The 12,402-nt window shown below is 42.4% G+C and overlaps 1 protein-coding gene across 1 annotated transcript in view; it reads right to left on the bottom strand.

Moving 5' to 3' along the window:
- Positions 1-3,111: 3,111 nt before the first annotated feature.
- Positions 3,112-12,402, bottom strand: part of LOC109873557 (GDNF family receptor alpha-2-like) — a 74,309-nt gene continuing 65,018 nt past the window's right edge. The window contains exons 6-10 of the mRNA XM_031809591.1: positions 7,800-7,909; positions 5,846-5,986; positions 5,478-5,662; positions 4,652-4,699; positions 3,112-4,226 (exon numbers count right to left, since the gene is read on the bottom strand). Coding sequence (XP_031665451.1) covers positions 4,083-4,226; positions 4,652-4,699; positions 5,478-5,662; positions 5,846-5,986; positions 7,800-7,909 — 628 coding nt within the window. The 3' untranslated portion in view covers positions 3,112-4,082. The remainder of the gene's footprint in view (positions 4,227-4,651; positions 4,700-5,477; positions 5,663-5,845; positions 5,987-7,799; positions 7,910-12,402) is intronic.

Genomic DNA, 12,402 nt, shown 5'->3' with positions numbered 1-12,402 from the left:
GTGTGTGTGTATGCATGCATGTATGTATGTACAGTTGAAGTCGGAAGTTTACATACACCTTAGCCAAATACATTTAAACTCAGTTTCTCACTGACAGTTAATTCCTGACATTTAATCCTAGTTAAACATGTCCCTGTTTTAGGTCAGTTAGGATCACCACTTTATTTTAAAGAATGTGAAATGTCAGAATAATAGTACAGAGAATGATTTATTTCATCTTTTATTTCTTTCATCACATACCCAGTGGGTCAGAAGTGTACAAACACTCAATTAGTATTTGGTAGCATTGCCTTTAAAATTGTTTAACTTGGGTCAAACATTTCAGGTAGCCTTCCACAAGCTTCTCACAATAAGTTGGGTGAATTGTGGCCCATTCCTCCTGACAGAGCTGGAGTAACTGAGTGAGGTTTGTTGGCCTCCTTGCTCGCACACACTTTTTCAGTTCTGCCCACACATTTTCTATAGGATTGAGATCAGGGCTTTCTGATGGCCACTCCAATACCTTGACTTGGTTGCCCTTAATTAGGGACAGGCGTCCCATCAACCGGACAGCTGTAAATCATGCAGCGCCTTGAATCATGATTGCAGATTTTAGAGTAACAACAATTGTCAACACATAGAAGTGTCTTATATCAGCTGAAAGCTTACATTTTTGTTAATATAACTGCACCATCCAATTTACAGTAGATATTACTGTGAAGAAATGCCATGCTATTGTCTGAGGAGAACTCCTAACAAAACACTTTTTTTCACCGCGATAGGTTTAATAAATTCACCTCTGAATGTGAAATGTGTACTTACATTCTGAAATATTGCTCTGATTTATCATCCAAAGGGTCCCAGAGATAACATAAAATGTGGTTTTGTTAGATAAAATCATTTTTCATATCCTATAAAAGGTCCATATAGCATGTACGATCAATTTTGTATTGTAATTTTGTATTTCCACCCCAAAGAAAGGAATCTGTAAAAATCTAACCCTAAACGTTGTTTCAACCAGCCAAATCCCACTCGTATGTATTCCTCAGAGATCCTAGAACGTAACCAGACTTCACTATATCATTAGGGGTGTAGTATATCCTATAGGACACCATATTTGGTCAGAGAGCGACGCCTTCATGGCACGCCGATGACGCGGTCTTCACTTGAACGACTAACTTTGTCAAATAAGCACCAATCGGGGTCAAACAATGTGAGCTAGATAGCCAACGAGCTGGGCTTTACGGGAGTATCCGGAAACCCTGTATATGTAGTAAAATGTAGCTACTAACCTTGTACGACAGCATGCCTTTTCCTTTTCAACAAAAATTATAAGAATATTCAGAGTTATGAAAACTGGTTGTTTTGCAAATGTTGAACTTATATAATGTGGCTACTAATACTGGAAAAGTCCAAGTATACAGATTTGACGATATTCTTGCAGAATTTTTTTATATGACTGCAAATGTCTCTTTCACGATTTGCCCAAATGTACCTGGGTGACTTCACACTAAAGGTCATGTAGCTCGCTCATACTTCACGTTATCCGTCTGAAACTTTGCAACTACACTGCTACCATCTTGTCGACACCATCGAATTACAACCAGAGTGATGGCTGGAACTGGGACCTATCTCTTGCTTTTCAAAGATTGTATTTTCTTCTACTAGATCTATTGTGTCATATTCTCTTTCCTACATTCAATTCACATTTCCACAAACCTCAAAGTGTTTACTTTCGAATGGTACCAAGAATTTGCATATCCTTGCTTCGGGGCCTGAGCTGCAGGCAGTTAGATTTGGGTATGTCATTTAGGCGAAAATTTTAAAAAGGTGGCTATCCCTAACAAGTTATAAGCCATTTTGCCACAACTTTGGAAGTATGCTTGGTGTCACAGTCCATTTGGAAGACCCATTTGTGACCAAGCTTTAACTTCCTGACTGATGTCAGGTGATGTTGCTTCAATATATCCACATCATTTTCCTCTCTCATGAAGCCATCTATTTTGTGAAGTGCACCAGACCCTCCTGCAGCAAAGCACCCCCACAACATGCTGCTGCCACCCCCGTGCTTCACGGTTGGGATGGTATTCTTCGGCTTGCAAGCCTCCCCCTTTTTCCTCCAAACACAATGATGGTCATTATGGCCAAACAGTTCTATTTTTGTTTCATTTCATTTTGTTTCATTTTTTGTTCAATGTCCAGAGGACAGAGGACATTGTCCAGAGGACAATCTTTGTCCCCGTGAGCAGTTGCAAACCGTAGTCTGACTTTTTTATGATGGTTTTGGAGCAGTGGCTTCTTCCTTGCTGAGCGGCCTTTCAGGTTATGTCGATATTGGACTCGTTTTACTGTGGATATATATACTTTTATACCTGTTTCCTCCAGCATTTTCACAAGGTCCTTTGCTGTTGTTCTGGGATTGATTTTCACTTTTCACACCAAAGTACGTTCATTTCTAGGAGACAGAACGTGTCTCCTTCCTGAGCGGTTATGACGGCTGCGTGGTCCCATGGTGTTTATACTTGCGTATTATTGTTTGTACAGATGAATGTGTTACCTTTAGGCATTTGGAAATTTCTCCTACGGATGAACCAGACTTGTGGAGGTCAACATTTCTTTTTTGAAGTCTTGGCTGATTTCTTTTGATTTTACCATGATGTCAAGCAAAGAGGCACTGAGTTTGAAGGTAGGCCTTGAAATACATCCACAGGTACTCCTCCAATTGACTCAAATGATGTCAATTAGCCTATCAGAAGCTTCTAAAGACATGACATAATTTTCTGGAATTCTCCAAGCTGTTTAAAAGGCAAAGTAAACTTAGTGTATGTAAACTTCTGACCCATTGGAATTGTGATACAGTGAATTATAAGTGAAGTAATCTGTTTGTAAACAATTGTTGGAAAAATGACAAAGTAGATGTCCTAACTGACTTGCCAAGAAATTTGTGGAGTGGTTAAAAAACTAGTTTTAATCACTCTAACCTAAGTGTATGTAAACTTCTGACTTCAGCTGTATGTATGTATGTATGTATGTATGTATGTATGTATGTATGTATGTATGTATGTATGTATGTATGTATGTATGTATGTATGTATGTATGTATGTATGTATGTATGTATGTATGTATGTATGTATGTATGTATGTATGTATGTATGTATGTATGTATGTGTATGTATGTATGTATGTATATATTTGAATGTGTGTTCGCACATGTGTAACACATGTGTGTTAACCCTGTCTACCAGGCAGTGAAGACTATAGGGAGCGAGAGAGAGAGATGCAAGGGTGTGATTTGTGTCTCTGTGTGTGAAGGTGATGTGTATTACTGAGGTAAGAGACAGAGGAACAGTCCCGCCTCTCTGGACTTTCTGCTCCAATCACAATAGTCAGTACTGTCCGGTCCAATGTCAGTATAGTCCATTCAATCAAAGTATATAGTCATTGGCTCTAGCACATTAGTCCTCTCCTTGATTGTTGCTCTGTCCCATTCTCCGCACTTGAGGTTTACAGTCTCTTTTAAAATGTGTATGAGCATGAATTTCTGGAGGTGCAGTCTCCCATTATTTTAACAAGTGCGTCTGTTGGCAACACACTTCACAAGCTCATTGTACTCTCTACCAGTTAAGACATCAGAACTGCCAGCTCAGCCAAAGTGTCCATGCACTCAGAAAAGCATCAATACAAAGTACGGTAATGTAGAACTCAGTCCTCAATGTTTCGGGTAGGAGAATAGGACAGAATCAGAGGCTCAAGTCTCTCTGGTGATCCATCAAAACATCCTTCAGTCGATTCAGCATCTGTCTCATGTTCTCTCTATTGTTCTCTTTCTCTCTGTGCTGTAGGATCAGTGCCCATCTCTTCTCCCTCCCCTCCTCTCTTATCCTCATCATCTCCTCACTTCTCCTCTCCATCCTCACTTTGCTCCTCTCTTATCCTCTGCTCTCCTCTTCTCTCGGCTCTTCTATTGATGTTGTTGTTATTGTTTGGGTTGACATGGCAGTGGAGGATGGGATGTCACAGAAGTTCCTGTGCGTGGCGTTCTAGCTTCCTGTCTGAACCCGAGGAAGGGATTTATAGATTAGGGGTCAGGTGAGTATGTGTGCTACAGAGCCTGGAGCAGAAGCCCCAGCATGGTCACATACACACTCACACACCCTCTCACACCCAGGGGTCCAGAGGCTGCTGCAGACCTCTGGGCTTTCTCCTCCTCTCCCTCAGAGTCCATTGAACCCTGGGCCAATAATGCCTGAGAGGGAGAGAGAGAGAGAAGGGGGGGGGGGGGGTAAAGAGAGGTCATGTAAAGGTAATTGGAGAGAGAGAAAAAGAGGGAGAAAGAGAATTAGTCATGATGTACTGATGTAAATGTGCTTTGAAAAGAGAGCGAAGATGAGAGAAAGAGCAGCATGACAGGGTTGAGTTATGAGTGAATAGATGGATGGATGAACATAGTGATGAAGATGTTTATAGATGGATGGATGGACAGAGTAGATGGAGATGCAGAGAAGAGTAAAGCAGATATGACAGATGGACAGAACGTGGAGGAGAGAGAAATGGACAGTGTCACGGAGGAGGAGAGATGGAGGGCTGCTGCTTTCAGAAAACCTGTTATGAGTTCTGTCACAGTCAAAGAGACACACACACACACACCAATGCGCAAACACTCATGCTCACCTCTTCACACTCGAAGTCATTGGAAGGAATGCACTTTTGTCCTCCATCCTGGAAAAAAAAACACGCCATCAGCATCGACGTACACACAGCATAAGCAACAACACACACATATATATATACACTGCAGATGATTCCTCACATTATCAGCTCATGTTTTAAATGCAGTTACAGGAGGAGAGAACGAAGTCTGTGATTAACTCCTCACACTGCCAGAGGAACAGTCTCTCTCGCCCCCCCCCCCCCCCATCAGCGACTCTATGGGTCTCGTTAGCATATCCCTGCCCATCTCCTGGGTGGGAGAGCCAATCAGATCTTATCTCCTCTCGGAACAGGAAGAGCTCTTTTCATGGTCAGGAAATCAAGAGAACAATAGAGAGCAGAGAACTGAGAGATAAATAACTAGTATAACAAACAAACACACTCACACAAACACACACACACCTCCCTCCCCCCGACCTCTTCGTGATCAGTCTGAATGTCAGGGGTTCCGTGCAGGAGACAGAAGTCCTGGGATTAGACTGCCAGCTGCAGGCCGTTGACAGTTTAAACATACAGTCCAGTATACACACACACACTCATCCATGTACACACAGCATGAATATTTCCATCCATCTCACAGTTACCCTGATGTGTTCTGTCCGTGTGTGTATTTCCCCTCCAGCCTCCATCCCAGTTACGGAATATTTAGAACGTCAGGACTAGATATTTCCTCAGCCGGTCAAGTGTCGGATGATTAAATCATTTATACATACACTATGAAAGTAGATACGTCACATGAACTAACGTCACTATTGATAACCATTGACACGCACACACAGGCACACACCTTAAGGTTGGCACAGGTTGAGAAGACACAAGCGCTATCCAGAGGCTGGATGTCATTGGCTTGGAGAGAAGGAGCTGGCTTAGAGTTGAGGGGTGGCTGTATGGGAGGAAAGGGCGTGGCCAAAGACTCTGTGACGGGAAGTACACTCCCCTCTGATCCATAGCCAAACGCCTGGATGGAATTCTCTACAGAAACAGGCAGGCGAGAGAGAGAAGAAGAAAGAAGAGAAAGGCTAGATGGAGTGCAGGTATTACAGCTAGGTCACTGTTAGAAAAAGAAACAGAGGGACACAACCACACACACACACACACACACACACACACACACACACACACACACACACACACACACACTTGCATTCCACTCACTGAGGCAGGTGTTGTGTGTGAAGTCTCTGAGGAAGGCGTCACACTCCTGTTCTTGGTTACCAGTCCCTCTGCAGGAGCACCAGGGAGAGATGGTGCTGTTACTGGGACTGCTGTCCATGTAGTTAGGAGTCACATCAGACCCTGGACAGAGGGAGGGAGTAGACAATATTCAGAACCAAGAGTACGTTTGAAGAACGCTTCTGCTGGGATACCCTACAGCGAATTGCTGTTAAATGGAGAGAGGAAGCCAAACTCTAGTGGACTACGGCATATTTAGGCATATTTGAAATGACGAAATTATGGCAAGGGGTGAAAGCGAGCCCCTAATACCATCTAGTAGGCTTGCGACGAGCTAGGCCTCTGGGGATAGGGTTGAGAATGGTCTTCAACCGAGCATCGTGTTTTCAATCCCAGTGCTAGGCAATCGTTTAGTAATGTTTTTTTTCTGTTTTAAACCTACCCTAAACCTTAACCACCGTAACCACTCGGAATTAAAGCCAAAGAATAACTCCAATGCCTAAATTGAACAAAAATCAAGGTTAGTTTCGGTTTTAATTACTCACAGTTTTACTAACATACAGAAAATTATGTGGAACACTCCATGATCTTCAGACGGCCCCACACGCCATATTTAAAATGGCAAGCCATGTCATATCTCTGTATCTGATCCACCTCTACGCAGACGACACCATTCTGTATACTTCCGGCCCTTCTTTGGACACTGTGTTAACAACCCTCCAGGCAAGCTTCAATGCCATACAACTCTCCTTCCGTGGCCTCCAATTGCTCTTAAATACAAGTAAAACTAAATGCATGCTCTTCAACCGATCGCTACCTGCACCTACCCGCCTGTCCAACATCACTACTCTGGACGGCTCTGACTTAGAATACGTGGACAACTACAAATACTTAGGTGTCTGGTTAGACTGTAAACTCTCCTTCCAGACCCATATCAAACATCTCCAATCCAAAGTTAAATCTAGAATTGGCTTCCTATTTCGCAACAAAGCATCCTTCACTCATGCTGCCAAACATACCATTGTAAAACTGACCATCCTACCAATCCTCGACTTTGGCGATGTCATTTACAAAATAGCCTCCAATACCCTACTCAACAAATTGGATGCAGTCTATCACAGTGCAATCCGTTTTATCACCAAAGCCCCATATACTACCCACCATTGCGACCTGTACGCTCTCGTTGGCTGGCCCTCGCTTCATACTCGTCGCCAAACCCACTGGCTCCATGTCATCTACAAGACCCTGCTAGGTAAAGTCCCCCCTTATCTCAGCTCGCTGGTCACCATAGCATCTCCCATCTGTAGCACACGCTCCAGCAGGTATATCTCTCTGGTCACCCCCAAAACCAATTCTTTCTTTGGCCGCCTCTCCTTCCAGTTCTCTGCTGCCAATGACTGGAACGAACTACAAAAAACTGTCAGAGCAGCTCACAGATTACTGCACCTGTACATAGCCCACCTATAATTTAGCCCAAACAACTACCTCTTTCCCAACTGTATTTCATTTTTATTTATTTATTTTGCTCCTTTGCACCCCATTATTTTTATTTCTACTTTGCACATTCTTCCATTGCAAAACTACCATTCCAGTGTTTTACTTGCTATATTGTATTTACTTTGCCACCATGGCCTTTTTTGCCTTTACCTCCCTTCTCACCTCATTTGCTCACATTGTATATAGACTTGTTTACACTGTATTATTGACTGTATGTTTGTTTTACTCCATGTGTAACTCTGTGTCGTTGTATCTGTCGAACTGCTTTGCTTTATCTTGGCCAGGTCGCAATTGTAAATGAGAACTTGTTCTCAACTTGCCTACCTGGTTAAATAAAGGTAAAATAAATAAATAAATAAATAAATAAATCTGCAGTTATGGTAAGGTATGGCGTTTTCTTTGGGGATCGAGTTGCGAGAGAGGGTGTGTATGTACTCACCAATGAGGCCTACATAGGCCATTAGGCAGCCGTGGTAGTTATCATGGGGACAGCTGTTGATGGAGTGACCAGTCATCTGACAGGTGGTATGGAAATCAGCCAGTCTTGACCTACATGCACACACACACAGGCAGATGAAAAACATTCCTCGTAATATCGCCATTTCAGGGACACATACACAGAGTGTACAAAACATTATGGACACCTTCCTAATATTGAGTTGCACACCCCACTTTTGCCCTCAGAACAGCCTCAATTCGTCAGGACGTGGACTCTGCAAGGTGTCGAAAGCGTTCCGCAGGGACTCCAATGCTTTCCACAGTTGTGTCAAGTTGGCTGGATGTCCTTTGGGTGGTGGCCCATTCTTGATACACACGGGAAACTGTTGAGCGTGAAAAATCCAGCAGTGTGTGCATGAAAAACCCAGCAGCTTTGCAGTTGATTGAAGTGGATTTAACAAGTGACATCAATACGGGATCATAGCTTTCACCTGGTCAATCTATGTATTGGAAAGAGCAGGTGACGATAATGTTTTGTACATACGCTGCCTATGCAGGAATCAAACCCACAACCCTAATATTGCCCGCATCATGCTCTAACCCACGAAGCCATTGGAACCACCCACTATAGTACTTACAGTAAGCATTATGATCATATTGTAAGGCTATTTTATGGGAGATATAGTTTTTTGTAGTTTGAAAATAAGTTGAATCAGTTGTTTTGAATTACAATGGTTATTGATTATCTACCCAGCAACTACTTGTTGCTGTTGAAGAGTCTCAATCCCAACCTACCATCCATTGTCACAGTCCTCTCCAATTGATTTGAGAGGGGGAATAATAGACTTCGACACAAGCCAATGATAATGGAAGGTTGAATAAAAACCTCAAGCCAAAAGTAAGCCGTCTTTCATTGCATTGTGAATGAGGCTATGTAAGGCTATGAGGTGGTGTTAACCAAGGCCAAACAGTAGCTATCTGCTTTGTACTATAGAGTGCCAGACACCTCCGCAGGCATAGGTAGCCAGTGGAAAAAGAAACGCACAGAGATCATTATTTGCTTTACATTTTCAGTCTCTCACGGGGAAGGGAATGTGAGCCGAGCATGAATGTCCTGTTGATATCTTCCAGTTTTGTCTCAATGCCCATTAAAAAACCCACCAAGGACGTTCAAAGTCGCCGATGTGCACTCAAAAGAGAAACTCAAAAGAGAAACTCAAAAGAGAAACTCAAAAGAGAAACTCAAAAGAGAAACAAAAAGGGCCTTTCTCAGTTGTGAATATTTCCCTCAACCGGTCTTCCTCGATTCTAATTAGAGTTATTTTCAATTTTATGTCCTAAATGGCACCTTGTTCCCTATCCTTGTTCCCTATATTGTGCACTACGTTGGACCAGAGCCATATGTACCCTGGTCAAAAGCAGTATACTATTTCTTTCTGCCCTACCATTAACATGAAAAACACATATTTCTATATGACATCAGCTTCCTAGCTTGGTATAGGGTGTCCAATCAAAAACACATATTTTGACCAATGGGTAATTGTGTAGATGATCCTCTAAGAAAACCAATGGCCAAAACGTCATGGCTCTATCATAATTCGTTCAACATTCATTGGCGTTTTTCCCGTTGTAGGATGGTCAAAATAAGGGTGACTAAATCAATGGAGGCCAGAGAAAAAAAGTGATCATAAGTCAGTGAAATAGCATCGAGTAACCTAGGCTAGATGCTGTGCGAGAATTTAGGCAACCTGATAGGCTTACCATTGAACTCGTCTTCTCAAATCCAGAGGACATAAACAATATAGAGAGATTTTTAAAAAATGACATGCAGCATTTTCATACACTATGTGTACAATACTAGTCAAATGTTTGGACACACCTACTCATTCAAGGCTTTTTCTTTATTCTTATGTTTTCTACATTATAGAATAATAGTGAAGACATCAACACTATGAAATAACACATATGGAACCATGTAGTAAGCAAAAAAAGAGTTAAACAAATCAAAATCTATTTTCCAACAGTCTTGAAGGAGTTCCAACATATGCTGAGCACTTGTTGGCTGCTTTTCCTTCACTCTGCGTTCCAACTCATTCCAAACCATCTCAATTGGGTTGAGTTCGGGTGATTTGATGCAGCACTCCATCACTCTCCTTGGTCAAATAGCCCTTACATAGCCTAGAGGTGTGTTTTGGGTCATTGTCTTATTCAAAATCAAATGATCGTCCCACTAAACGCAAACCAGATGGAATGGCATATTGCTGCAGAATGCTGCGATAATTAACTTTTAACAAGGCACACTTGTTAATTGAAATGCATTCCATTTGACTACCTCATGAAGCTCCCGAGAGGTGCAGTGGTCTAAGGTACTGCATCTCAGTGCTAGATGCGTCACTACAGACCCTGGTTTGATCCCGGGCTGTATCACAACCAGCTGTAATCGGGAGTCCCATAGGACGGTGCACAATTGGCACAGCGTTGTCCGGGTTAGGGGAGGGTTTGGCCGGGATAGGCTGTCATTGTAAAATAAGAATTTGTTCTAACCTGACTTGCCTAGTTAAATAAAGGTAAAAAATAAAAAGCTGGTTGAGAGAATGCCAAGAGTTGTCATCAAGGCAGAAGGTGGCTGCTTTGAAGAAGCTCAAATCTAAAATATATTTTGATGTGTTTAACACTTTTTTGGTTACTATATGATTCCATATGTCCGTATGTTTGCTTACTACATGATTCCACATTGGCAATTGTCTTCACTGACATTTCCAACCTCTCCCTCTGTAATACCTACACGTTTCAAACAGACCACCATAGCACTGTGCCCAAGAAAGTGAAGGTAACCTGCCTGAAGGATTACTGCCCCATAGCATCACGTCAGTAGCCATGAAGTGCTTTGAAAGGCTGGTCATGGCTCACATCACCATCATCCCAGAAACACTAGACCCACTCCAATTCGCACACTGCCCCAACAGATCCACAGATGATGCAATCTCTATTGCAGTCCTCACTGCCCTTTCCCACCTGGACAAAGGGGACACCTACAGTGGGGCAAAAAAGTATTTAGTCAGCCACCAATTGTGCAAGTTCTCCCACTTAAAAAGATGAGAGAGGCCTGTAAATTTCATCATAGGTACACTTCAACTATGACAGACAAAATGAGAGAAAAAAATCCAGAAAATCACATTGTAGGATTTTTTTATGAATTTATTTGCAAATTATGGTGGAAAATAAGTATTTGGTCAAAAACAAAAGTGTATCTCAATACTTTGTTATATACCCTTTGTTGGTAATGACAGAGGTCAAACGTTTTCACAAGGTTTTCACACACTTGCTGGTATTTTGGCCCATTCCTCCATGCAGATCTCCTCTAGAGCAGTGATGTTTTGGGGCTGTTAATGGGCAACACAGACTTTCAACTCCCTCCAAAGATTTTCTATGGGGTTGAGATCTGGAGACTGGCTAGGCCACTCCAGGACCTTGAAATGCTTCTTACAAAGCCACTCCTTCGTTGCCTGGGCGGTGTGTTAAGGATCATTGTCATGCTGAAAGACCCAGCCACGTTTAATCTTCAATGCCCTTGCTGATGGAAGGAGGTTTTCACTCAAAATCTCACGATCCATGGCCCCATTCATTCTTTCCTTTACACGGATCAGTCGTCCTGGTCCCTTTGCAGAAAAACAGCCCCAAAGCATGATGTTTCCACCCCCATGCTTCACAGTAGGTATGGTGTTCTTTGGATGCAACTCAGCATTCTTTGTCCTCCAAACACGACGAGTTGAGTTTTTACCAAAGAGTTATATTTTGGTTTCATCTGACCATATGACATATGACATTCTCCCAATCTTCTTCTGGATCATCAAAATGCTCTCTAGCAAACTTCAGACGGGCCTGGACATGTACTGGCTTAAGCAGGGGGACACGTCTGGCACTGCAGGATTTGAGTCCCTGGCGGCGTAGTGTGTTACTGATGGTAGGCTTTGTTACTTTGGTCCCAGCTCTCTGCAGGTCATTCACTAGGTCCCCCCCGAGTGGTTCTGGGATTTTTGCTCACCGTTCTTGTGATCATTTTGACCCCACGGGGTGAGATCTTGCGTGGAGCCCCAGATCGAGGGAGATTATCAGTGGTCTTGTATGTCTTCCATTTCCTAATAATTGCTCCCACAGTTGATTTCTTCAAACCAAGCTGCTTACCTATTGCAGATTCAGTCGTCCCAGCCTGGTGCAGGTCTACAATTTTGTTTGACAGCTCTTTGGTCTTGGCCATAGTGGAGTTTGGAGTGTGACTGTTGGAGGTTGTGGATAGGTGTCTTTTATACTGATAACAAGTTCAAACAGGTGCCATTAATACAGGTAACGAGTGGAGGACAGAGGAGCCTCTTAACCAGTTATGCATTAGGGGGCGCTATTAAAAATTTAAAATTAAATTATTATTATTATTAAATTAAAATTAAATTTTTTGGATGAAAAACGTTTTAAACAAGATATTTTGTCATGAAAAGATGCTTGACTATGCATATAATTAACAGCTTTAGAAAGAAAACACTTTGACGCTTCCAAAACTGCAAAGATATTGTCTGTGAGTGCCACAGAACTGATGTTACAGGCGAAAC

The sequence above is a fragment of the Oncorhynchus kisutch genome, linkage group LG29 (genome assembly GCF_002021735.2).
Source record: "Oncorhynchus kisutch isolate 150728-3 linkage group LG29, Okis_V2, whole genome shotgun sequence".
In the NCBI taxonomy this organism is placed as follows: Eukaryota; Metazoa; Chordata; class Actinopteri; order Salmoniformes; family Salmonidae; genus Oncorhynchus; species Oncorhynchus kisutch.
This window is presented reverse-complemented; position numbering and strand designations above follow the sequence as displayed.